The sequence below is a fragment of the Dichomitus squalens genome (assembly GCF_000275845.1).
Source record: "Dichomitus squalens LYAD-421 SS1 unplaced genomic scaffold DICSQscaffold_2, whole genome shotgun sequence".
NCBI classification, from domain to species: Eukaryota; Fungi; Basidiomycota; class Agaricomycetes; order Polyporales; family Polyporaceae; genus Dichomitus; species Dichomitus squalens.
The window spans coordinates 46348-62801 of NW_006766884.1; the positions used below are offsets into that span (position 1 = coordinate 46348).

The 16454-nt window shown below is 57.6% G+C and overlaps 6 protein-coding genes across 6 annotated transcripts; 4 read left to right on the top strand and 2 right to left on the bottom strand.

Moving 5' to 3' along the window:
• Positions 1–19: 19 nt before the first annotated feature.
• DICSQDRAFT_165350 (ADC synthase) lies at positions 20–596 on the top strand (the record flags this gene model as incomplete). The annotated part of the gene is made up of 3 exons (XM_007360839.1): positions 20–123; positions 184–491; positions 553–596. Coding segments are annotated over 3 exons (456 nt in total), but the record flags the coding sequence as incomplete, so codon positions are not given.
• Positions 597–687: 91 nt separating this feature from the next.
• Positions 688–1499, bottom strand: DICSQDRAFT_31941 (mitochondrial ribosomal protein subunit S2; the record flags this gene model as incomplete). Its single annotated transcript, XM_007360840.1, has 2 exons — positions 688–1370; positions 1424–1499. Coding segments are annotated over 2 exons (759 nt in total), but the record flags the coding sequence as incomplete, so codon positions are not given.
• A 248-nt stretch (positions 1500–1747) lies between these two features.
• On the top strand, positions 1748–4851 carry DICSQDRAFT_96981 (heat shock protein). The gene is made up of 6 exons (XM_007360841.1): positions 1748–1864; positions 1924–1973; positions 2024–2162; positions 2223–2420; positions 2479–4397; positions 4456–4851. The coding sequence occupies exons 1-5, from the start codon at positions 1812–1814 to the stop codon at positions 3875–3877; spliced, it is 1839 nt and encodes a 612-aa protein (XP_007360903.1). The 5' UTR covers positions 1748–1811; the 3' UTR covers positions 3878–4397; positions 4456–4851.
• A 1106-nt stretch (positions 4852–5957) lies between these two features.
• DICSQDRAFT_177116 (uncharacterized protein) lies at positions 5958–8998 on the top strand (the record flags this gene model as incomplete). Its single annotated transcript, XM_007360842.1, has 10 exons — positions 5958–5985; positions 6038–6136; positions 6193–6304; positions 6354–6645; positions 6701–6910; positions 6966–7055; positions 7117–7537; positions 7598–8323; positions 8378–8838; positions 8907–8998. 10 exons carry the CDS (start codon positions 5958–5960, stop codon positions 8925–8927), a joined length of 2460 nt encoding a protein of 819 aa, XP_007360904.1. The 3' UTR covers positions 8928–8998.
• Positions 8995–9927, bottom strand: DICSQDRAFT_151748 (uncharacterized protein). Its single transcript, XM_007360843.1, has 5 exons — positions 9889–9927; positions 9705–9841; positions 9402–9645; positions 9275–9345; positions 8995–9212 (listed from the first exon to the last, which is right to left on the bottom strand). Exons 1-5 carry the CDS (start codon positions 9912–9914, stop codon positions 9079–9081), a joined length of 612 nt encoding a protein of 203 aa, XP_007360905.1. The 5' UTR covers positions 9915–9927; the 3' UTR covers positions 8995–9078.
• Positions 9928–10703: 776 nt separating this feature from the next.
• DICSQDRAFT_96990 (uncharacterized protein) lies at positions 10704–15257 on the top strand. The gene is made up of 17 exons (XM_007360844.1): positions 10704–10755; positions 10808–10891; positions 10952–11053; positions 11114–11186; positions 11242–11348; positions 11411–11761; positions 11823–12374; positions 12459–12696; positions 12755–12964; positions 13022–13173; positions 13227–13331; positions 13387–13600; positions 13659–13888; positions 13956–14103; positions 14165–14266; positions 14331–14634; positions 14689–15257. The coding sequence occupies exons 1-17, from the start codon at positions 10750–10752 to the stop codon at positions 14930–14932; spliced, it is 3222 nt and encodes a 1073-aa protein (XP_007360906.1). The 5' UTR covers positions 10704–10749; the 3' UTR covers positions 14933–15257.
• The last annotated feature ends 1197 nt before the right edge of the window (positions 15258–16454 follow it).

Below are 16454 nucleotides of genomic sequence, written 5' to 3' on the forward strand. Positions count from 1 at the left end.
TGTGAACCGCGTGTGCAAGCCGGAGACGGTGCACGTCGACCATCTGCTCAAGCTTGAGAAGTTCAGCCATGTCATTCACTTGACTTCGCAAGTCTCTGGCGTCCTGAGGGCCGGTAAGACTAGGTACGCCTTTTCAGGCAAGACAGCTTCTGTCGCCCCTTGTATCTGACGATTACGGTATAGGTTCGACGCGTTCCGATCCATCTTCCCCGCAGGCACGGTGTCTGGAGCTCCGAAGATTAAGGCCATTGAGCTCATCTACGAGCTTGAGAAGCAGCGCCGAGGCGTTTATGCCGGCGCAGTGGGACGCTTCGACTTCGCCGACGACGAGATGGACACTTGCATCGCCATTCGTACCATGGTATTCAAGGATGGCATCGCGTATCTACAAGCTGGAGGAGGTATTGTTTACGACAGCGTGGAAGAGGACGAGTACGTGGAGACATTGAACAAGCTCAAGGGTAACATGAGAGCGCTCGATGTAGCGGAACGTACGTTGTCTCAACTTACCTCCTTTGATGGAGAACGTGCTGACCACACGGGACCTCGCAGAGTACTGGCACGATATCCAAAATGCGAAGGGTGCGCCGGCATAATGATGTATTAAAGAACATATTGTAGTGTACGAGTGGCGATCTATGCTGAGTGTGGCTCCCTGTGCCGTGGCCCCTTCTTGGCTGCCACAAGTGCAGCCTTTGCCTGCTCCTCCTCGTAGAGCGCGACACCTTCTCGACCCGCTACGCTGAGAAGTCCCGCGATGAGCTCTGCTGTCCGTGTGCTCTCGTCGTTGGCCGGAATGGGGTACATGACAACCCGAGGGTCGACGTTCGAGTCGACGATACCGATGGTAGGTACATGCTCGAGAGCGCACTCTCGTATGGCGTGGATGTTGGGGATGGGATTGAGGAAGATGACGAGGTCGGGGACGACCTGCTCATCCTTCGCAACGTCGGGGCCGAACATGTGGACCCTATTCGTCAGCGTACCTGGCAGCCAACGCTCGCCAACGTGGTAGCCCTGCTTGCCCAAACGTTCCGCCGCGAGACGTACGGCTGGCCGGAGGTCCGACCGCGTGCCGACGAAGACGATGGACCCTCCGCGTGCAGCGACACCTCGTACGACCTGCGCGGCACGTCGGAGGAGAGGGAGGGTGTGGTCGAGGTCGATGATGGTGATGCCTGCGCGGACACCGTAGGCATACGGGATGAAGTTAGGGTTCATGCGTGTCTCCGAGTGACCAAAGTGGGCCCCGGACGCGATGAGGGCGGAAAGCGTGATGTCAGACGGTGCTACGGGTCGGTGGAGGGAGTGGTGCGGTTGGAAGGTGTTGTCTCGGTTCTGTGTTGAACCGTACTCGGAGAAGGTATCAACTGCGACGGGGCTCAATACCTCAAGTATACAGATGAGCACACATATCACGCACTCAGTGTCTGATATTCCGCCCGCTTCAACTGGAATTCTGTCCAGTCGTCCGGGGTCTCCAGCGGCCTCTCCTCAATCTTGGCAAACGAGTTATGGCGAGCCTGAGCAAGAACCGAGGTGGCGAAACGAGTCCGCCGTGAACATCGTGCGGCATTGGCTGTCCAGGAGCGGGCGAGGGATGCCATGGGTCGCTGGCTGGACGCGGTGGTGGCGGAGAATAACAAGTCGCGCGCTTCCGACAAGCGCGTGGCAGCCGCTTACCTCAGCCGCCTCAATCGATTTTTTTCTGCTTGACGCCGCGGGCGAGATCCTCCAGCTTTGGCCTAAGCCTTCACCATCTCTCTTCCCCTCTCTCCTCTTCACTCTTTCTCTCCCTTATCAAAACAAAAATGGAGGATATCTTCGACGGTGCTATTGGCATTGATCTCGGTACCACCTACTCGTGGGTATCTTCGTCCGGACTGTGCCGTCCGCAAAGCCTAAATCTATGCAATCTTACAGCTGCGTCGGTGTCTGGCAGCACGACCGCGTCGAGATCATCGCAAATGACCGTACGTACTTCCTCTGCATACCTCGAACGTATTTCAACAATTTTATGTAGAGGGCAACCGGACGACGCCTTCGTACGTCGCGTTCTCCTCGGAGGAGCGCCTGATCGGCGATGCCGCCAAGAATCAGGCCGCGATGAACCCCAAGAACACCGTATTCGATGCTAAGCGTCTTATTGGCCGGAGATATGAGTAAGTCGGCTGCTTGTCTTTGCGCGATTGCTTTGGGCTCATTTTATATCATTTTACTAGCGACCCCGATGTCAAGAAGGACATGACCCACTGGCCCTTCGAGGTCATCGACAGGAACGGGTCTCCTTTCATCAAGGTTGACTACCTCGGCGAGGAGAAGACCTTCAGCCCCCAGGAGATCTCGTCAATGGTCCTTACCAAGATGAAGGAGATCTCAGAAGCCAAGCTTGGCAAGACCGTCAAGAAGGCTGTTGTAACGTGAGCAATTTCCTTCTCAATGCCTTCCGAAGAGCTTCATGTCAACTGTTGGGCTCAGTGTCCCTGCCTACTTCAACGACTCGCAACGTCTGGCTACTAAGGATGCCGGCGCCATTGCTGGCCTTGAGGTCCTCCGTATCATCAACGAGCCTACTGCCGCTGCCATTGCCTACGGCCTTGACCGCCAGTCAAGTGCGGAGAAGAACGTCCTCATTTTCGATCTTGGTGGAGGAACTTTCGATGTGTCACTCCTGAACATCACTGGCGGTGTCTTTGCCGTCAAGGCGACTGCCGGTGACACTCACTTGGGTGGTGAGGACTTCGACAACAACCTCCTTGACTTCTTCAAGAAGGAGTTCCAGAAGAAGACCAGCCTCGATATCTCTGGCGATGCCCGTGCCCTCCGCCGTCTCCGCTCTGCTTGCGAGCGTGCCAAGCGCACTCTGTCCAGCGTTGCTCAGACCACCGTCGAAGTCGACTCTCTCTTCCAGGGCGAGGACTTCTCGGCGAACATCACCCGTGCTCGTTTCGAGGAGATCAACGCTCCGCTCTTCAAGTCCACTCTTGACCCCGTTGAGCGTGTGCTGAAGGATGCGAAGATGCCCCGGGAGAAGGTCGACGACATCGTCCTTGTCGGTGGCTCTACCCGTATTCCCAAAATCCAGTCGCTCGTCTCCGAGTACTTCGGTGGCCGTCAGCTCAACAAGTCCATCAACCCCGATGAGGCTGTGGCCTACGGTGCAGCTGTTCAGGCCGCTGTTCTCACCGGCCAGACCTCGGACAAGACCGCCGACCTCCTCCTTCTCGACGTCGCTCCCCTCTCCCTCGGTGTCGCCATGCAGGGCGACATCTTCGGTGTCGTCGTCCCCCGTAACACGCCCATCCCCACCACCAAGTCTCGTGTCTTCACCACTGTTGAGGACAACCAGACTACCGTCACCTTCCCCGTTTACGAGGGTGAGCGCACGCAGTGTCGCGACAACCGTCTGCTCGGCGAATTCGAGCTCACAGGCATTCCCCCCATGCCCCGTGGCCAGGCTGAGCTGCACACCACTTTCGAGCTCGACGCGAACGGTCTCCTCAAGGTTACCGCCCAGGACCGTGCGTCTGGCCGCAAAGCACAGATCTCGATCCAGAACTCTGTCGGCCGTCTGTCGTCGGTGGAGATCGACCAGATGATCAAGGACGCAGAGCACTACAAGCAGGCGGACAAGGACTTCAGCGCACGGCACGAGGCCAAGGCAGACCTCGAGAGCTACATCCACCAGGTGGAGAACACGATCACGAGCCCCGAGATTGGCATGAAGATCAAGCGTCATGCCAAGTCGCAGGTCGAGGCGGAGCTCGCGCGCGCGCTCGAGAAGCTGGAGATCGAGGACTCGACGGCGGACGAGCTCCGCAAGGCGCAGCTGGGCATCAAGCGTGCGCTGCAAAAGGCGACCGCGGGCATGCGGTAGTGCGGGACAGTTTACGACCGGGCATGATTCGCAATTCTGTCTGTAGATATGGCGCCGTGCGGGCATATGTGTGTGTAGGATGTCTCCTATGATGTATGTGTACAACTCGCTGCCTCATGCATGCATACTGCTTTCGTCTGGCTCCCCGTCGCTGTCTGTTTGCCTTTGTCTCTCTTCGCTTCTCGTGCATCGCTGCCCCTGTCCTTTCTTCGATCGCATATACGTACGCAAGAATGAAGGTTTCTTTGTAAAATCAGAATACCCGTTGCGCTGCTCTGATGCGACGACAAGACAAGACAAGGCGAAAGCTACTATTGCTACAGACAACACGCAAGAGAAGAGTTGTGAAGAGTCAGGAATCGGATGTTATGGCCTTGTGAGCTCGCAAGCCGACCTCCAAGATCCAGAGCTCTTCGTCGGCACCGTCGCACAGGGCCTTGTCGGCCTCCGCGAAGACCATGGCACACCGAGCCTTCTGGCGTGCAGTAAGCGTGGGGTGCGCTACGACGTAGTCGTGGAGCTGAAACAATATCAGACGAGTTTCCCATTAATAACAAGGACATGGAGGAAGGACGTACCTGGGCTATGATCTGCGACGCAGAGTAGCCCTCACGGATGATCGCCTTCGCCTTCTTCCTCACCCCATCGAACCCCGTCGCCTTCCCGCCCGCGTCGACGTCGACATCCATCCCGTCTCCCCCGCCGGTACCGAGCGGCTCGATCCCGAGCGCGCCCGCAAAGCCCACGACGACGTCGTCGGGCACGACGCCCGCGATCTCCTGCACGTCGCGGGGCGTGATGGGCGCGGGGGGCGCGACGGACGTGGCGAGGCGGGCGGCGGACTGGAGGTAGGTGATCGCGCGGCGGAGGTCGCCGTGGGAGGTGGCGACGAGCGCGGCGGCGGTGCCGGGGGAGAGGGGCACGTTCTCGGCGGCGGCGATCTGGGCGAGGCGGGCGGAGGTGGCGGAGGGGTCGAGCGGCTTGAAGCGGAATTTGGAGCAGCGGGAGGCGAGGGGCTCGATGATCCTGTGCGGGGTGGGGTGAGTGCGTCGTTGGAGGAGGGAGAGGAGGGAGAGGAGGGAGAGGATGGAGAGGAGGGAGAGGAGGGAGAGGAAGGAGGAGGGGCGAGAAGCACCTCGTCACGTAGTTGCAGACTAGACAAAAACGCGTGATGCGCGCGTAGAGCTCCATGATGCGACGCAGGGCGGCTTGAGCATCTTGGGTCATGGAGTCGGCCTCGTCGAGGATGATGATTTTGTAGGGTGGACAGGGGTATGTTTTGCCGTCCGACGCGACGGCCTGTGCGCGGGGTGTCTGGCGGGCGAAGTTCTTGATCTTCTCGCGGACGATGCTGATACCACGCTCGTCTGACGCGTTCAGTTCGAGTACACGAGAGCGAAAGTTGTCTGGGCTGGAGAGGGGGAGAAAGTCAGATGCATGTAGAGGGCGAGGGGATGGCGAGCGTACCCGAAGAGTTGTCGTGCAAGAGCTAAGATGGTGGATGTCTTGCCGGTTCCTGGTGGTCCATAGAAGAGCATATGGGGGAGCTGCACATCAGCTTAGTGTGAATCGCGGTAGCAGGAAAGCGGAGACGTTGTACGTTTGAGGAGGTCAGTGTCTTCCTGAGGACAGCCACTGTGTGTTCTTGTGCGGAGACATCGTCAATTGTCTTCGGTCGGCTGGACAGTCCTCCGTCTGTTCGCTGCTCGACCGTTTAACGATCACACTCACTATTTCTCAACCCATGGCTGGTGCTGGGGGTCTATTGCGGACTGCTTCTGTGCAGCTTTTGTGGCCTGTGGCTGGAAGAAGGACATGGCGGGATGCAGGGCAGGGGTGACGGTCGCCGTCGGAAACGCGCTGTGACGCGTGTGGAAGCGCGAGACGTCACGGGGTGGTCACGGAGGGACGGTAGTGTGACGGAGCGCGTCGTTGGCTCTCACCTCGACGTCCTCGCCGCCCCAGTCCTCGCCCGACGTGGATGAAGACCCCGATGAGCGTCATGACAAACGCCGACATCAACAAAGGCACGTAGGCCGCGTCTCCTCTCTCTCTCAACGTTCTCATTGTCCCCGCAGCGATGCCTACCCAGGAACGCGTGCCCAGCGGTGAGTGCCTACCCCGGTTGCTACGCTTGCCGACCTGCTCAATCCCGACCAGAAAAACCAGAGAGGCCGCTGCTAGTGGAGCTGAAGAATGGCAAGCTGGTCTTCAAGCAGAAGTCCCTCTCCTTCGAGAAGATGTCCGAGACCATGCAAGGTATGTGTCTTCCCGCGGCCCGTCCCATCGCGCGATTCGAGCATGCCGCCCGACAGAGATCGTCAACTTCCGCGAGATGCTCGAGGAGAGGCTGGCAGCCAAGCAATCACCCCTGACAGCCGTCCCGGACGAGCACAAACCCGTCATTGCCAAGCTTGTACACGAGAGGTGCGCGTCCCTTCTCGGTGGTTAGAGTGTGCTCACGCGTCCGGTTCAGCGACAAGACCCTGCAGGCCCTTGCAAGGCATATACAGCAAGAGCTTCTACCGACCATGGACGAAGACGAGGAAGAAGACGCTACTCCCGCTGTCCTCCCGCTCGCCACGGTCGAGGATGCCATCAAGTCCGTCGCGAGACGTGTCAACTACGGCCTGGATAATCCTACCGAAGGTGGTAAGGTACCTGCTGCCTGGCTCATCTGGCGATGGGAGGTGTCGGATTCGTGTCGGGACTGGCTACCGAAGAATGCGAGGGAGAAGGTGGACAACAGGTATAGGGAGCGTCAGCAGGTGCGTTAGCGCGTCTCTCAACAAACTCGTCGCTTGCGCTGAAGCTGCTTCGTAGCTCAAAAGCGACGTGAAGACCCTGTTCGACTCCCTTGCCGAGAACGAGCAGATAGCCATCCTCGGGACGAAGTCCGTGCCCAAGACACCTGCCCGCGCGAAGCTCAATGTTACGAATAGCATTTCCGACACAGAGATAATCGACCTGCGCGATAGCGCAATGAATCCTACCCCTCCTGCTCCATCCAAGGACGGTCCGGAGAACGGAGAGGTACGTGCTTCATGCGTCTAGCTTGCCCGCGTGGGTCTCAATTGGCGGCACGCAGGAGACTCAGCAAGACGGTCCTGAGAAGAAGGGTGCAGGAAGACCAAAGAAACCGCTGGACACAGAGAAGGCGGCAGAAAAAGCGGCGAAGGTAAGCTCAGACTTCCGGTCATTTCCCATTTTGTATTCAAGCCTCGGATGTGTCCACGTAGGAGAAGGAACGGCAGGAAAAGAAGGCAGCGAAAGCCGAAAAGGAGAGGAAGGCCCTGGAGGCACAAGCAAAATCCCGCTCGATTATGGCTAGCTTCTTCGGCAAGGCCAAACCCTCTGCGAGTGCATCTCCCGCGAAGCCTCTGGCGTCCAAGGACGGCGAGAGCGGCTCTCCGGGACCGGCGACGGTGCAGTCAGACTTTCAACGGGCCTTTCGACCGTTCACTTTGAAGAAGGGCGCAGAACTCGCTCCTATTAACTGGTTCAGAGACCAGAGGAAACGGGAGCGTCAGAAGCGAAGGCTGGAGAGTCGGACGGAGGGGAACGTGATCGTCATAGAGGATGAGGACGAGCAGAATGATTCGGAGTTAGCGGACGTGGAGATGGAGGATATACAGGAGTCGGAAGCGCAGGGCCCTCGAGGTAAGCTCCCCAAGACGCATTCTCATCCACGGATTTCCGTACACAATCACACGACCGCAGAACATCTCCAGCACATCCTCGCTCGCCTACCCCCAGGCCTCCACTCGCCCCGCCGACGCCGCCAACCCGCCGGCTTCAAGATCTACCACCCCCTCCCCGTCCGCACGCTCATGGCGCAGCTCTCCGAGGCCGAGGTCGCGGGGGACGACACCGCCGTGCGGCGGCTGCTCGCGCTCCTGCGCGACCGCAGCGCGATCCCCGCCAAGGCGCTCTCCTTCCACGAGGACGCGCGACCGGGGTACTTCGGCACGTTCACGCGCTCGTCGCGCGAGATCGGGCCGCGCACGCCGTTCGCGCGGGACGCGGTGCAGGTCGACTACGGGCACGACTCCGGGGAGGAATGGGCGGAGGAGGACGCGGGGGAGGCGGACGACGTGCTCGACGACGGGGGCGAGGAGGAGGGCGCAGAGGACGAGCGGGACTCGGATCTGGACAGCTGGCTGGTGGACGACGATGAGGTCGAGGAGGAGGGGACGTCGGGAGGGGAGAGGGTGGGGTCTCCTGGCTCCCCGGAGCTCGAGCTGCTGCCGCTGCATGGGGCGGGGGCGAAGCGGAAGACGAAGGGGGAGGAGAAGGATGCAGAAAGGGGGGAAAGGGTCGGGGGAGGGAAGAAGAGGCGGGTCGTGGTCCCCCTCGTGCCGTTCTGCAAGGGCCCGGAGTGGGAGACGAGCATCGGGCAGTGCGCGTACGCGCCGTTCGGGGCGTACCGCATCCAGCTGTTCAACGGTGCGTGGTCACAGCATAGCCTGTGCGAGGTGGGTGCTGACGGTGACGACGTAGACACCCCGTTCCCCATCGACCCCTTCAAGTTCGTGTCGGCCCCCATCGAGCAGCAGGTCGCTGGCCCAAGCGGCCAACATAAGGCGCAGACGGCGGAAGGATTCGTCATCCCCGCCCTCCCTCCGCACCTCGCCAAGTCGAATCCGTTCGCCTCGAGCTCGTCGCCCTCCGCCTCTGCCTCCTCCGCGAGCCCCTTACCAAGCTCGGCCGGCGCGCCGGCGGGCGAGAAGACGAAGCGCATCGCGCAACCGCCCAAGAACCCGTTCCCGGAGGCGCACATGCCGCACCTGCTCGCGCGCATCGACGGGCTGGCGACGAGCAGCCTGCTGGGGATCGTAGAGACAGTGCACCGGGAGCTGCAGGAGCATAAGGTGAAGAAGAATGCAATCGAGGCGAAGGTGCGCGAGGTGGGCGAGAAGTGCAAGGAGAAGAAGGTGTGGGTCGTCAAGGCGGACGTGCGGGTGAGCTCTTGCCTTCTCTTGTTGTATCTGTACGGGGGAGAGGCGCTGATGGACGTGTGTTTCCGTAGGCGCAGTATGGGCTGTCGTGAGTCGTTGTCCGTGCCGAGAGGGGCGTTTCGTCACTTTCGTGTGTTGTCCGAGCGGTGCTGTTGTGGTGTATCATATAGGACTTGTATATATTTCCACATCGCTAGCGTACAGATGTTTCAAGACATGATAGACAAGAAGGGAGGGTATAAGTTATGGGTAATGATACGAAGGACGAACCCGAGACTTCCTCATGGACGCGAGCCTCCAAAGCTCGTTAGCATACTCTTCGTCCGACTTCTTCCGGTCGTCGAATGTGAGGCAGTGGACATCTCCCGACTCTGCGCCTGTGAGCACGAGTCAGGATGAGGTCACACTGCAAAGAATACGCATATAAGCAGGTACTCACGAACAAGCATCCGCCCGCCCTTGTCCATGATCGGCTCGAACCCGAGTCCCTTGTACAGCGCAAGCCTCAGCCTAACGACGTGACAAAGGATCAGTCCCTGCGCGCTCGAACAGGCGCATCTACTCACGTAGTAGCATCGAGGTCGTGGTCTGCCGCAGGATCCGACGTCTCCAGTACGCGAGTCTCTTCCTTTAGTCGCGCGAGCTCCGCCTCCTTGCCTGCTAAAGCGCCCTCGGCGTCGTTGATGGCCTTTGCGAGCGAGAGGCGTGTGGCGTCGAGGTCGTTCATGTGCGCGACGTGCTCTTCCGCAGAGGGGATGGTCGACGGTCGGGTGGCGGATACGCGCGCAGCTTCGAGCACCTTGGCAAGCTCTGTAGCATAGGGGAGCATTCGCACGGCGGTAGAATGGGTGCGACGTAAGGAAACTCACGTTTGAGTTTAGCATGAGCATCGTGCAGTTCCTTCTGCCGCGCGTCCTGCTTCAGAGCCATCTGCTCCTCCGCGGCGGCGATAGTGAGGTAGTCGTCCTCTGGGTCGATGATGGGGACCATCTCCCGGATGGCTTTCCTACACGGACTTCAGCTTCATGGCTGATAGGAGTGCGGCCAACGTACACGGTATCCTTGATGTTGATAGACATGGTCGGACTGTCGGTGTAGAACGTAAAGATTGTGGCCGGCATCCGAGTCGCCGTCGAAGACGTTGTACAACACGTGTGACGGGACACAACGCGATCACATGACGCCGGTCACGCGGAAAGGAGTTGGGGGGACGGAGGATGACACATGCACAAGATCTATGTAGAGGCTGGAGCAGTCGTCGTCGATGACAAACACACAACCTTGCACAAATTGGACATCGGCCGGAGATCTGCCAGTGGTGGCTAGCTCACTGCAGCTCGACAAGTCCCCCTCCCCAGCGCGCCTCATGGATTCCTCATGCCCCCTTTCCCATCATCATGAATTCATCTGTAGTGGTCCATAGCACGTACCGTATGCATCCGCTTCATGTTTACAGGCGAACACGAAATTCTGTTCCACTAGCCGAGATGCAGGGACGCGTATGTGCTATGGACGACTATAGTGGTCAATCATCTTCAATCATCTGTCCATACGTCCTAAACAGCCTCAAACAAATGACGATGGCGCATCAAAAACCGCTGTATTCGCTGTCGATCTTACCGAGGCCCTGCTTGAGTGCGCGTACTGCCACAGGCGCCCAACTTGTTACCCTTCATAATCACTTGGTAAGCACGACCAGCCCTCAACCCTCTTATGGCACTATGGGGCAATATCTGAGTTTGAATTTGACTTATGTGCCGAAGGAAGCCAGATAAGACAAGATCTAATCCCCTAGATCTCACCCTCTGCCCATTGACCGCCACAGCCTTTGGCTCTCCGAGGTTCCGTCAGCAGTTCGACATCGACCACGACTACGACTACTTCCGTAACGCGTCCATCGATCCACTTGCCACCATGGAGGTATGTCGCGCACTCCTCCACGACTCTCGCGCCTGGGTTCACTGTCTTGCAGGGCATTCTCGACTTCTCCGCAGAGTTCGATGTCTCGCTCATGGACAGAGTGGTGATGGCTTTCTATTCAGGAGTTGGCCAGGAGGTGCGTGTTGCATCCATTCACACGCGTTCATTCCGACCTGATATGCGATCTACGTGACAGCAACAACTGGCCCAGCAAGTTTTGACTCAATTTCAAGATAGCCCAGACGCCTGGACCAGGGTACCTGATATCCTCGAACGCTCGTCGTTTCCGCAGACGAAGGTACGATCACATCATCTACAACATTGTCCCGTCAAGCGGTTTGTGCTGAGACGCTTCCAGTACATTGGTCTGCAGATTCTGGAGAAGTTGATCAACACGAGGTGGAAGTCACTTCCCGAGGGTCAGCGGCAAGGTGCGTGGTTCGTATAGTGGCACAACTCCGTGCTTCTCATCTGTTCTTGTCTTAGGCATCCGGAACTTTGTCGTCGGGATCACGGTGAAGGTCGCGTCGGATGAGGCGACAATGCGGAGAGAAAAGACCTACTTGAACAAGTTGAACCTCGCGCTCGTTCAGGTGCGTCCCTCGTCTGTGTATATGGAGCTACACGACATAACCATGGCCTCCCATGATATCAGATCCTCAAGCAGGAGTGGCCGCACAATTGGCCAATGTTCATCCCGGAGCTCGTCGAGTCCTCGAAGACGAATCTCTCGTTATGCGAGAACAACATGGTGATCCTCAAGCTCCTGTCTGAGGAAATCTTCGACTACTCGGCCGAGCAGATGACGCAGGCCAAGGTCAAAAACTTGAAGAACCAGATGTGCGGCGAGTTCTCCGAGATCTTCAAGCTCTGTTCAGAGATTTTGGAGGAGGCCCAGAAGACGTCCCTGATCAGGGCAACCCTGGAGACGCTGCTTAGATTCCTTAACTGGATCCCTCTGGGTTACATCTTCGAGACGACTATCATTGACCTGCTTCTAAACCGGGTGGGTTATAGCGTTGCTCGTCTGCTGTCCGACCACCTGTGAATTGACTTCCCTTGTATAGTTCCTGGAGGCACCCGACTTCCGGAATGTCACCCTCAAGTGTTTGGCGGAGATTGCGGCTCTGAATGTAGGCCCAGAATACGATCCCAAATTCGTCATTCTGTTCGCTATGGTCATGACCTCTGTGAACCGCATGATCCCTCCGAGCACCAACATCGCGCAGGCGTACGCGAATGCTGGCGACGCTGGCCAGGAGCTCGTCCTCAATCTTGCCCTCTTCCTATCCAACTTCTTGTCCACGCATCTGCGTGCGGTCGAGACTGAGCAGAACCGCGATGTTCTTTTGAACGCGCATCTATATATGGTCAAGATCTCGCAGGTGGACGAGCGCGAGATCTTCAAGATTTGCTTGGAATACTGGCTGAAGCTCGTAGCGGAGCTCTATGAGGAGATCCAGAGCCTGCCGATCGGCGACAGCGGGCTGCTCATGGGGCTCAGCTTGGGTAGCACGAACTCGATGCTGAACGGCCAGTCGTTGCGCAAGAACATCTACAGCGACGTGCTTTCCAATCTTCGGCTCGTGGTGATCGAGAAGATGGTCAAGCCCGAGGAGGTGCGTATCTGGCTTCTGACCCCGTTACACTACGTCCTCGCCTGACCCTATTCATCACCCATATTCATTTGGTCCGTACATTAGGTTCTTATTGTCGAGAACGAGGAAGGCGAGATCGTTCGAGAATTCATGAAGGAGAGCGACACTATCGTGCTTTACAAATCAATGCGCGAGCTTCTCGTGTACTTGACCCACCTGGACGTGGCGGACACCGAAAACATCTTGACAGAGAAGCTCCAGAAGCAGGTCGACGGCTCGGAGTGGTCTTGGCAGAACCTAAACACGCTCTGTTGGGCCATCGGTTCTATCTCCGGCGCCATGAGTACGTGCTTCATTTTCGCGCTTAGGCTTGGTGTTTCATGTTAACGAGGCTCACGCAGACGAGGAGACGGAGAAGCGCTTCTTGGTTACAGTCATCAAGGATCTGCTCGGACTCTGTGAGATCAAGCGCGGGAAAGACAACAAGGCCGTCGTCGCGTCCGATATCATGTACATTGTTGGCCAGTATCCCCGGTTCTTGAAGGCGCACTGGAAGTTCTTGAAGACCGTCGTCAACAAGTTGTTCGAGTTCATGCACGAGACGCACGAAGGTAATGGTCGTGACTCGCGGGATTGCGACAGATGCTGAAACGAGGCGCGTGCGACAGGCGTGCAGGACATGGCTTGTGACACGTTCATCAAGATCGCGCAGAAGTGCCGGCGTCACTTTGTGATGCAACAGTCAGGAGAGTCCGAGCCCTTTGTGGACGAAATTCTGCGGTTGCTGCATCGAATCACCGTCGACTTATCGCCGCAGCAGGTACGCGGCCCATTTCTCCGCTGATGTCAAAAACCCTAATTGTCGCGTATCAGGTCCACACATTCTACGAGGCCGTTGGATACATGATCTCCGCTCAGCCGAACAAGCCTCAGCAGGAGAAGCTGATTGCGAAACTCATGGAGCTGCCCAACAATGCGGTACGCGCCGCGCCCGCACCCTGCAGAACAGAGTTTTTACTCATATGACGTGCAGTGGGATTCCCTCATGGCCCAGGCGGCGCAGAACATGGACGTGTTGAGCAGCCCTGACAACATCAAGATCTTGTCCAACGTCCTGAAGACCAACGTTTCAGCGTGCACGTCCATCGGCACGTTCTACCTTCCCCAAATTGGGAGGATATTCTTGGACATGCTTGGTTTGTACAAGGCCGTCAGCGGTATCATCAGCGAGACCGTTGCCCGAGAAGGTACGTCGGCCCTGGGGCTCGTTGGCAGTTCGAGCGGCCAGCTCACACAGATGGGAAGGCCTCATTGCGACCAAGACGCCGAAAGTTCGGCAGCTCCGAACAATCAAAAAGGAAATCCTCAAGTTGATGGAGACGTTCGTCAAGAAATCGGAGGACCTCGAGATCGTGAACAGCAATTTCATGCCGCCCTTGCTAGACGCGATCCTGGGCGACTACAACCGCAACGTGCCCGCGGCACGCGATGCGGAGGTGCTGAACGTCATGGCCACGATTATCGGCCGCCTGGGGGTACGGACTTCTTCGGGGCTTCCCTGCATCGCCTCGGCGTTCCCGCTTGCTAATTTGTCTGATCTAGCCCCTGCTCACACCTCAAGTGCCTGCGATCCTAGACGCCGTCTTCGAGCCGACATTGAACATGATCAACCAGGACTTTGCGGAGTTCCCAGAGCACCGTGTCGGGTTCTTCAAGCTGCTGCGTGCCATTAACTTGCACTGCTTCCCAGGTGCGCACATGGCGGCTCCACGCTCTACGCCCGAACGATCACACGCTAACAATACCTGCAGCCCTGTTGACCCTTCCACCGGCGCAGTTCAAGCTGTTCATGGACAGCATCATCTGGGCTATCAAGCACACGATGCGGGATATAGCCGAGACGGGCCTGAATCGTATGCCTTCCATTGTTACGCTCGGAAGTTATGTCAGACTGACTCAAGCGCGTGGCGGCGATAGTGTGTCTGGAAGTCGTCAACAACTTCGCTGGCGCCGATCCGGCGGTAGCGAACGCGTTCTTCCAGCAGTACTTTTTGAGTATCATGCAAGACATCTTCTACGTTCTGACGGATACGGATCACAAGAGCGGCTTCAAACTCCAATCGCTGCTGCTCGCGCGGATGTTCCAGCTCGTCGAGACGAACCAGATTTCCGTCCCGCTGTTCGATCCCGCAGCAGTGCCTGACCCAACGATCAGCAACGCGGTATTTTTGCGCGAGTACACGGCGAACCTGCTCAAGTCTGCGTTCCCACATGTCCAAAAGTGGGTTATCTTCGCTTCTGCGGCGATTGGATGGTCTTCTGATGTGATGGTCAGTTCGCAAATCCAGACGTTCGTCCTTTCTTTGGGCGAGTTCCACAGCGATATCAACCGGTTCAAGCTTGCGCTTCGCGACTTCCTGGTGCAGCTCAAGGAGTTCTCTGGGGATAACGCGGACCTGTACCTCGAAGAAAAGGAGCTGGAGGCCCAGCGCAAGGCGCAAGCGGAGCGCGAAGCTGCGATGCGCATCCCGGGAATGCTCAAGCCGTCGCAGCTCGAGGACAAGGACGAGGATATTTGACGGACAAACGCGCGCGCATCGTCTCTGCATGACTGACTTATCTGTATGATAGACATTCCCATCTCGGTTCTGTTCACTTTCGAGTCGCGCTTGACTGATTGTTTTTGCTGCCGCTTGCTCCTCTCAATCACCCCTGCCCCCTGAGCGCCATGCATTCCCCCTGCCCCTTACTCCCCAGGTTTTGCCCTGTCCCCCGAACCCCACAGCCTCCCAGATCGTTCGTGTCATTGGGTTGCGGGGCCCATGTCGCGCCCGGCCCCGTCCCGTCCCTCGTCTTGCCAGCAGCCCTCTGTAACCTTGCTATCGCCATCTCGCTGTTCACCGCATCTACAACACATGTAACAATAGCTTATGACCGAGGAATACAAGAGACTAAGTAGTAATGTATCTGTGCTCCGATGGAGGCATGCCGGCCCGGGCCCGGGACCCACAGAGACGGCGCGTCTTGGCTTGGATCGTCGAGGGGGTTCTCGCGCCGGTCTGTAGTGGCCACTGCATGGTTGTGACCAGTGAATTGTATGGCTGTGGCCAGTGAATTGTATCGTTGTCCCATGGTCGCCAAGGGTCGGACAGCCCTTCACTCTTCTCATTGCTTCACAGATACAGCCGCAGCCCGCGGCCAGGACTTCAGCTGCCGACACGGAATGGATGCACGCTATTCCAAATGTGGGCTGAGCGCCCGAACACTGCTGTGTACCATGTTGCCCGATGACGTCCTCTTGACTCTCCGTTGAACATTGAACATTAAACTCAAGGTTACTTCGCAGATGAGTTTCGTAAAGACGCCGTTATTGACATGGTCGAGTGAATGGGACGCATATGACGCATCCTCTGCTGGGAGGAGCTCGGAGGCGTCAGCGCTTGCTCGATGTTTCGAGGTTATACATAGCATAGTCTTGCGATACAGAGTGGCGCGCCGAACGGTCCTCGAGGCAGCTGAGATATGCCTCGTTCTATGGAAGACCAGGAGGGTTCCTTCAGAAACTGATGAAACATACGCGGGATTGGCTTCTCTACCACTGGAATTGTCGCCGACATGAATGAGACGCTGAGAATCGGAGCAGGTAAACGTGCGTTGCGCTGTCATTGCTGGGAGATCGTTTGTGCGTCCTATGTGAGCGGGAGCGTCAATGACATGAACGCCTTCCCTGGTGGGCGAACCCAGCATTCTTCGATGTCCACCAGCCCCCACTGCATCCGAATCGAAGGCCTCACTGAGTGTTGCCTGACAAGCCGAGACTACGCGCTCGGGTAAGGCGATCGCGGGAGAAAATGAGAGAAGGAGTGATTTCGAAATGTGCACTCTTCTGACAGTGTTTCCCCTGGCGACGAACCTAATTGAAGTAACGACACTCAATACAGCCATCTCATTGCTTGTGGAAATGGTGAGGACACTGAGGCGGCGTTGTCGGTCAGTTGTACTTGAAGCAGGAGTTAGCATCGTCCGGGTGAACAATCCGCCGCCTATCCCAGGTTGTGGGATCGGCTAGAGACTTTGAATCTCAGCGACGGAGTAAATCTT

Bases quoted from the DNA above. Each gene is read 5' to 3' on its own strand.
- DICSQDRAFT_96981 (XM_007360841.1), top strand. From the start codon at position 1,812: ATGGAGGATATCTTCGACGGTGCTATTGGCATTGATCTCGGTACCACC. The intron at 1,974-2,023 runs GTACGTACTTCC...AATTTTATGTAG, and splicing joins CGAGATCATCGCAAATGACC to AGGGCAACCGGACGACGCCT. The intron at 2,421-2,478 runs GTGAGCAATTTC...TGTTGGGCTCAG, and splicing joins GTCAAGAAGGCTGTTGTAAC to TGTCCCTGCCTACTTCAACG.
- DICSQDRAFT_151748 (XM_007360843.1), bottom strand. From the start codon at position 9,914: ATGTCTATCAACATCAAGGATACCGT. The intron at 9,646-9,704 runs GTGAGTTTCCTT...CCTATGCTACAG, and splicing joins TGCTCATGCTAAACTCAAAC to AGCTTGCCAAGGTGCTCGAA. The intron at 9,213-9,274 runs GTGAGTACCTGC...TCGTGCTCACAG, and splicing joins GGGCGGGCGGATGCTTGTTC to GCGCAGAGTCGGGAGATGTC.
- DICSQDRAFT_96990 (XM_007360844.1), top strand. The intron at 13,889-13,955 runs GTACGGACTTCT...TGTCTGATCTAG, and splicing joins CGATTATCGGCCGCCTGGGG to CCCCTGCTCACACCTCAAGT. The intron at 14,104-14,164 runs GTGCGCACATGG...CAATACCTGCAG, and splicing joins TAACTTGCACTGCTTCCCAG to CCCTGTTGACCCTTCCACCG.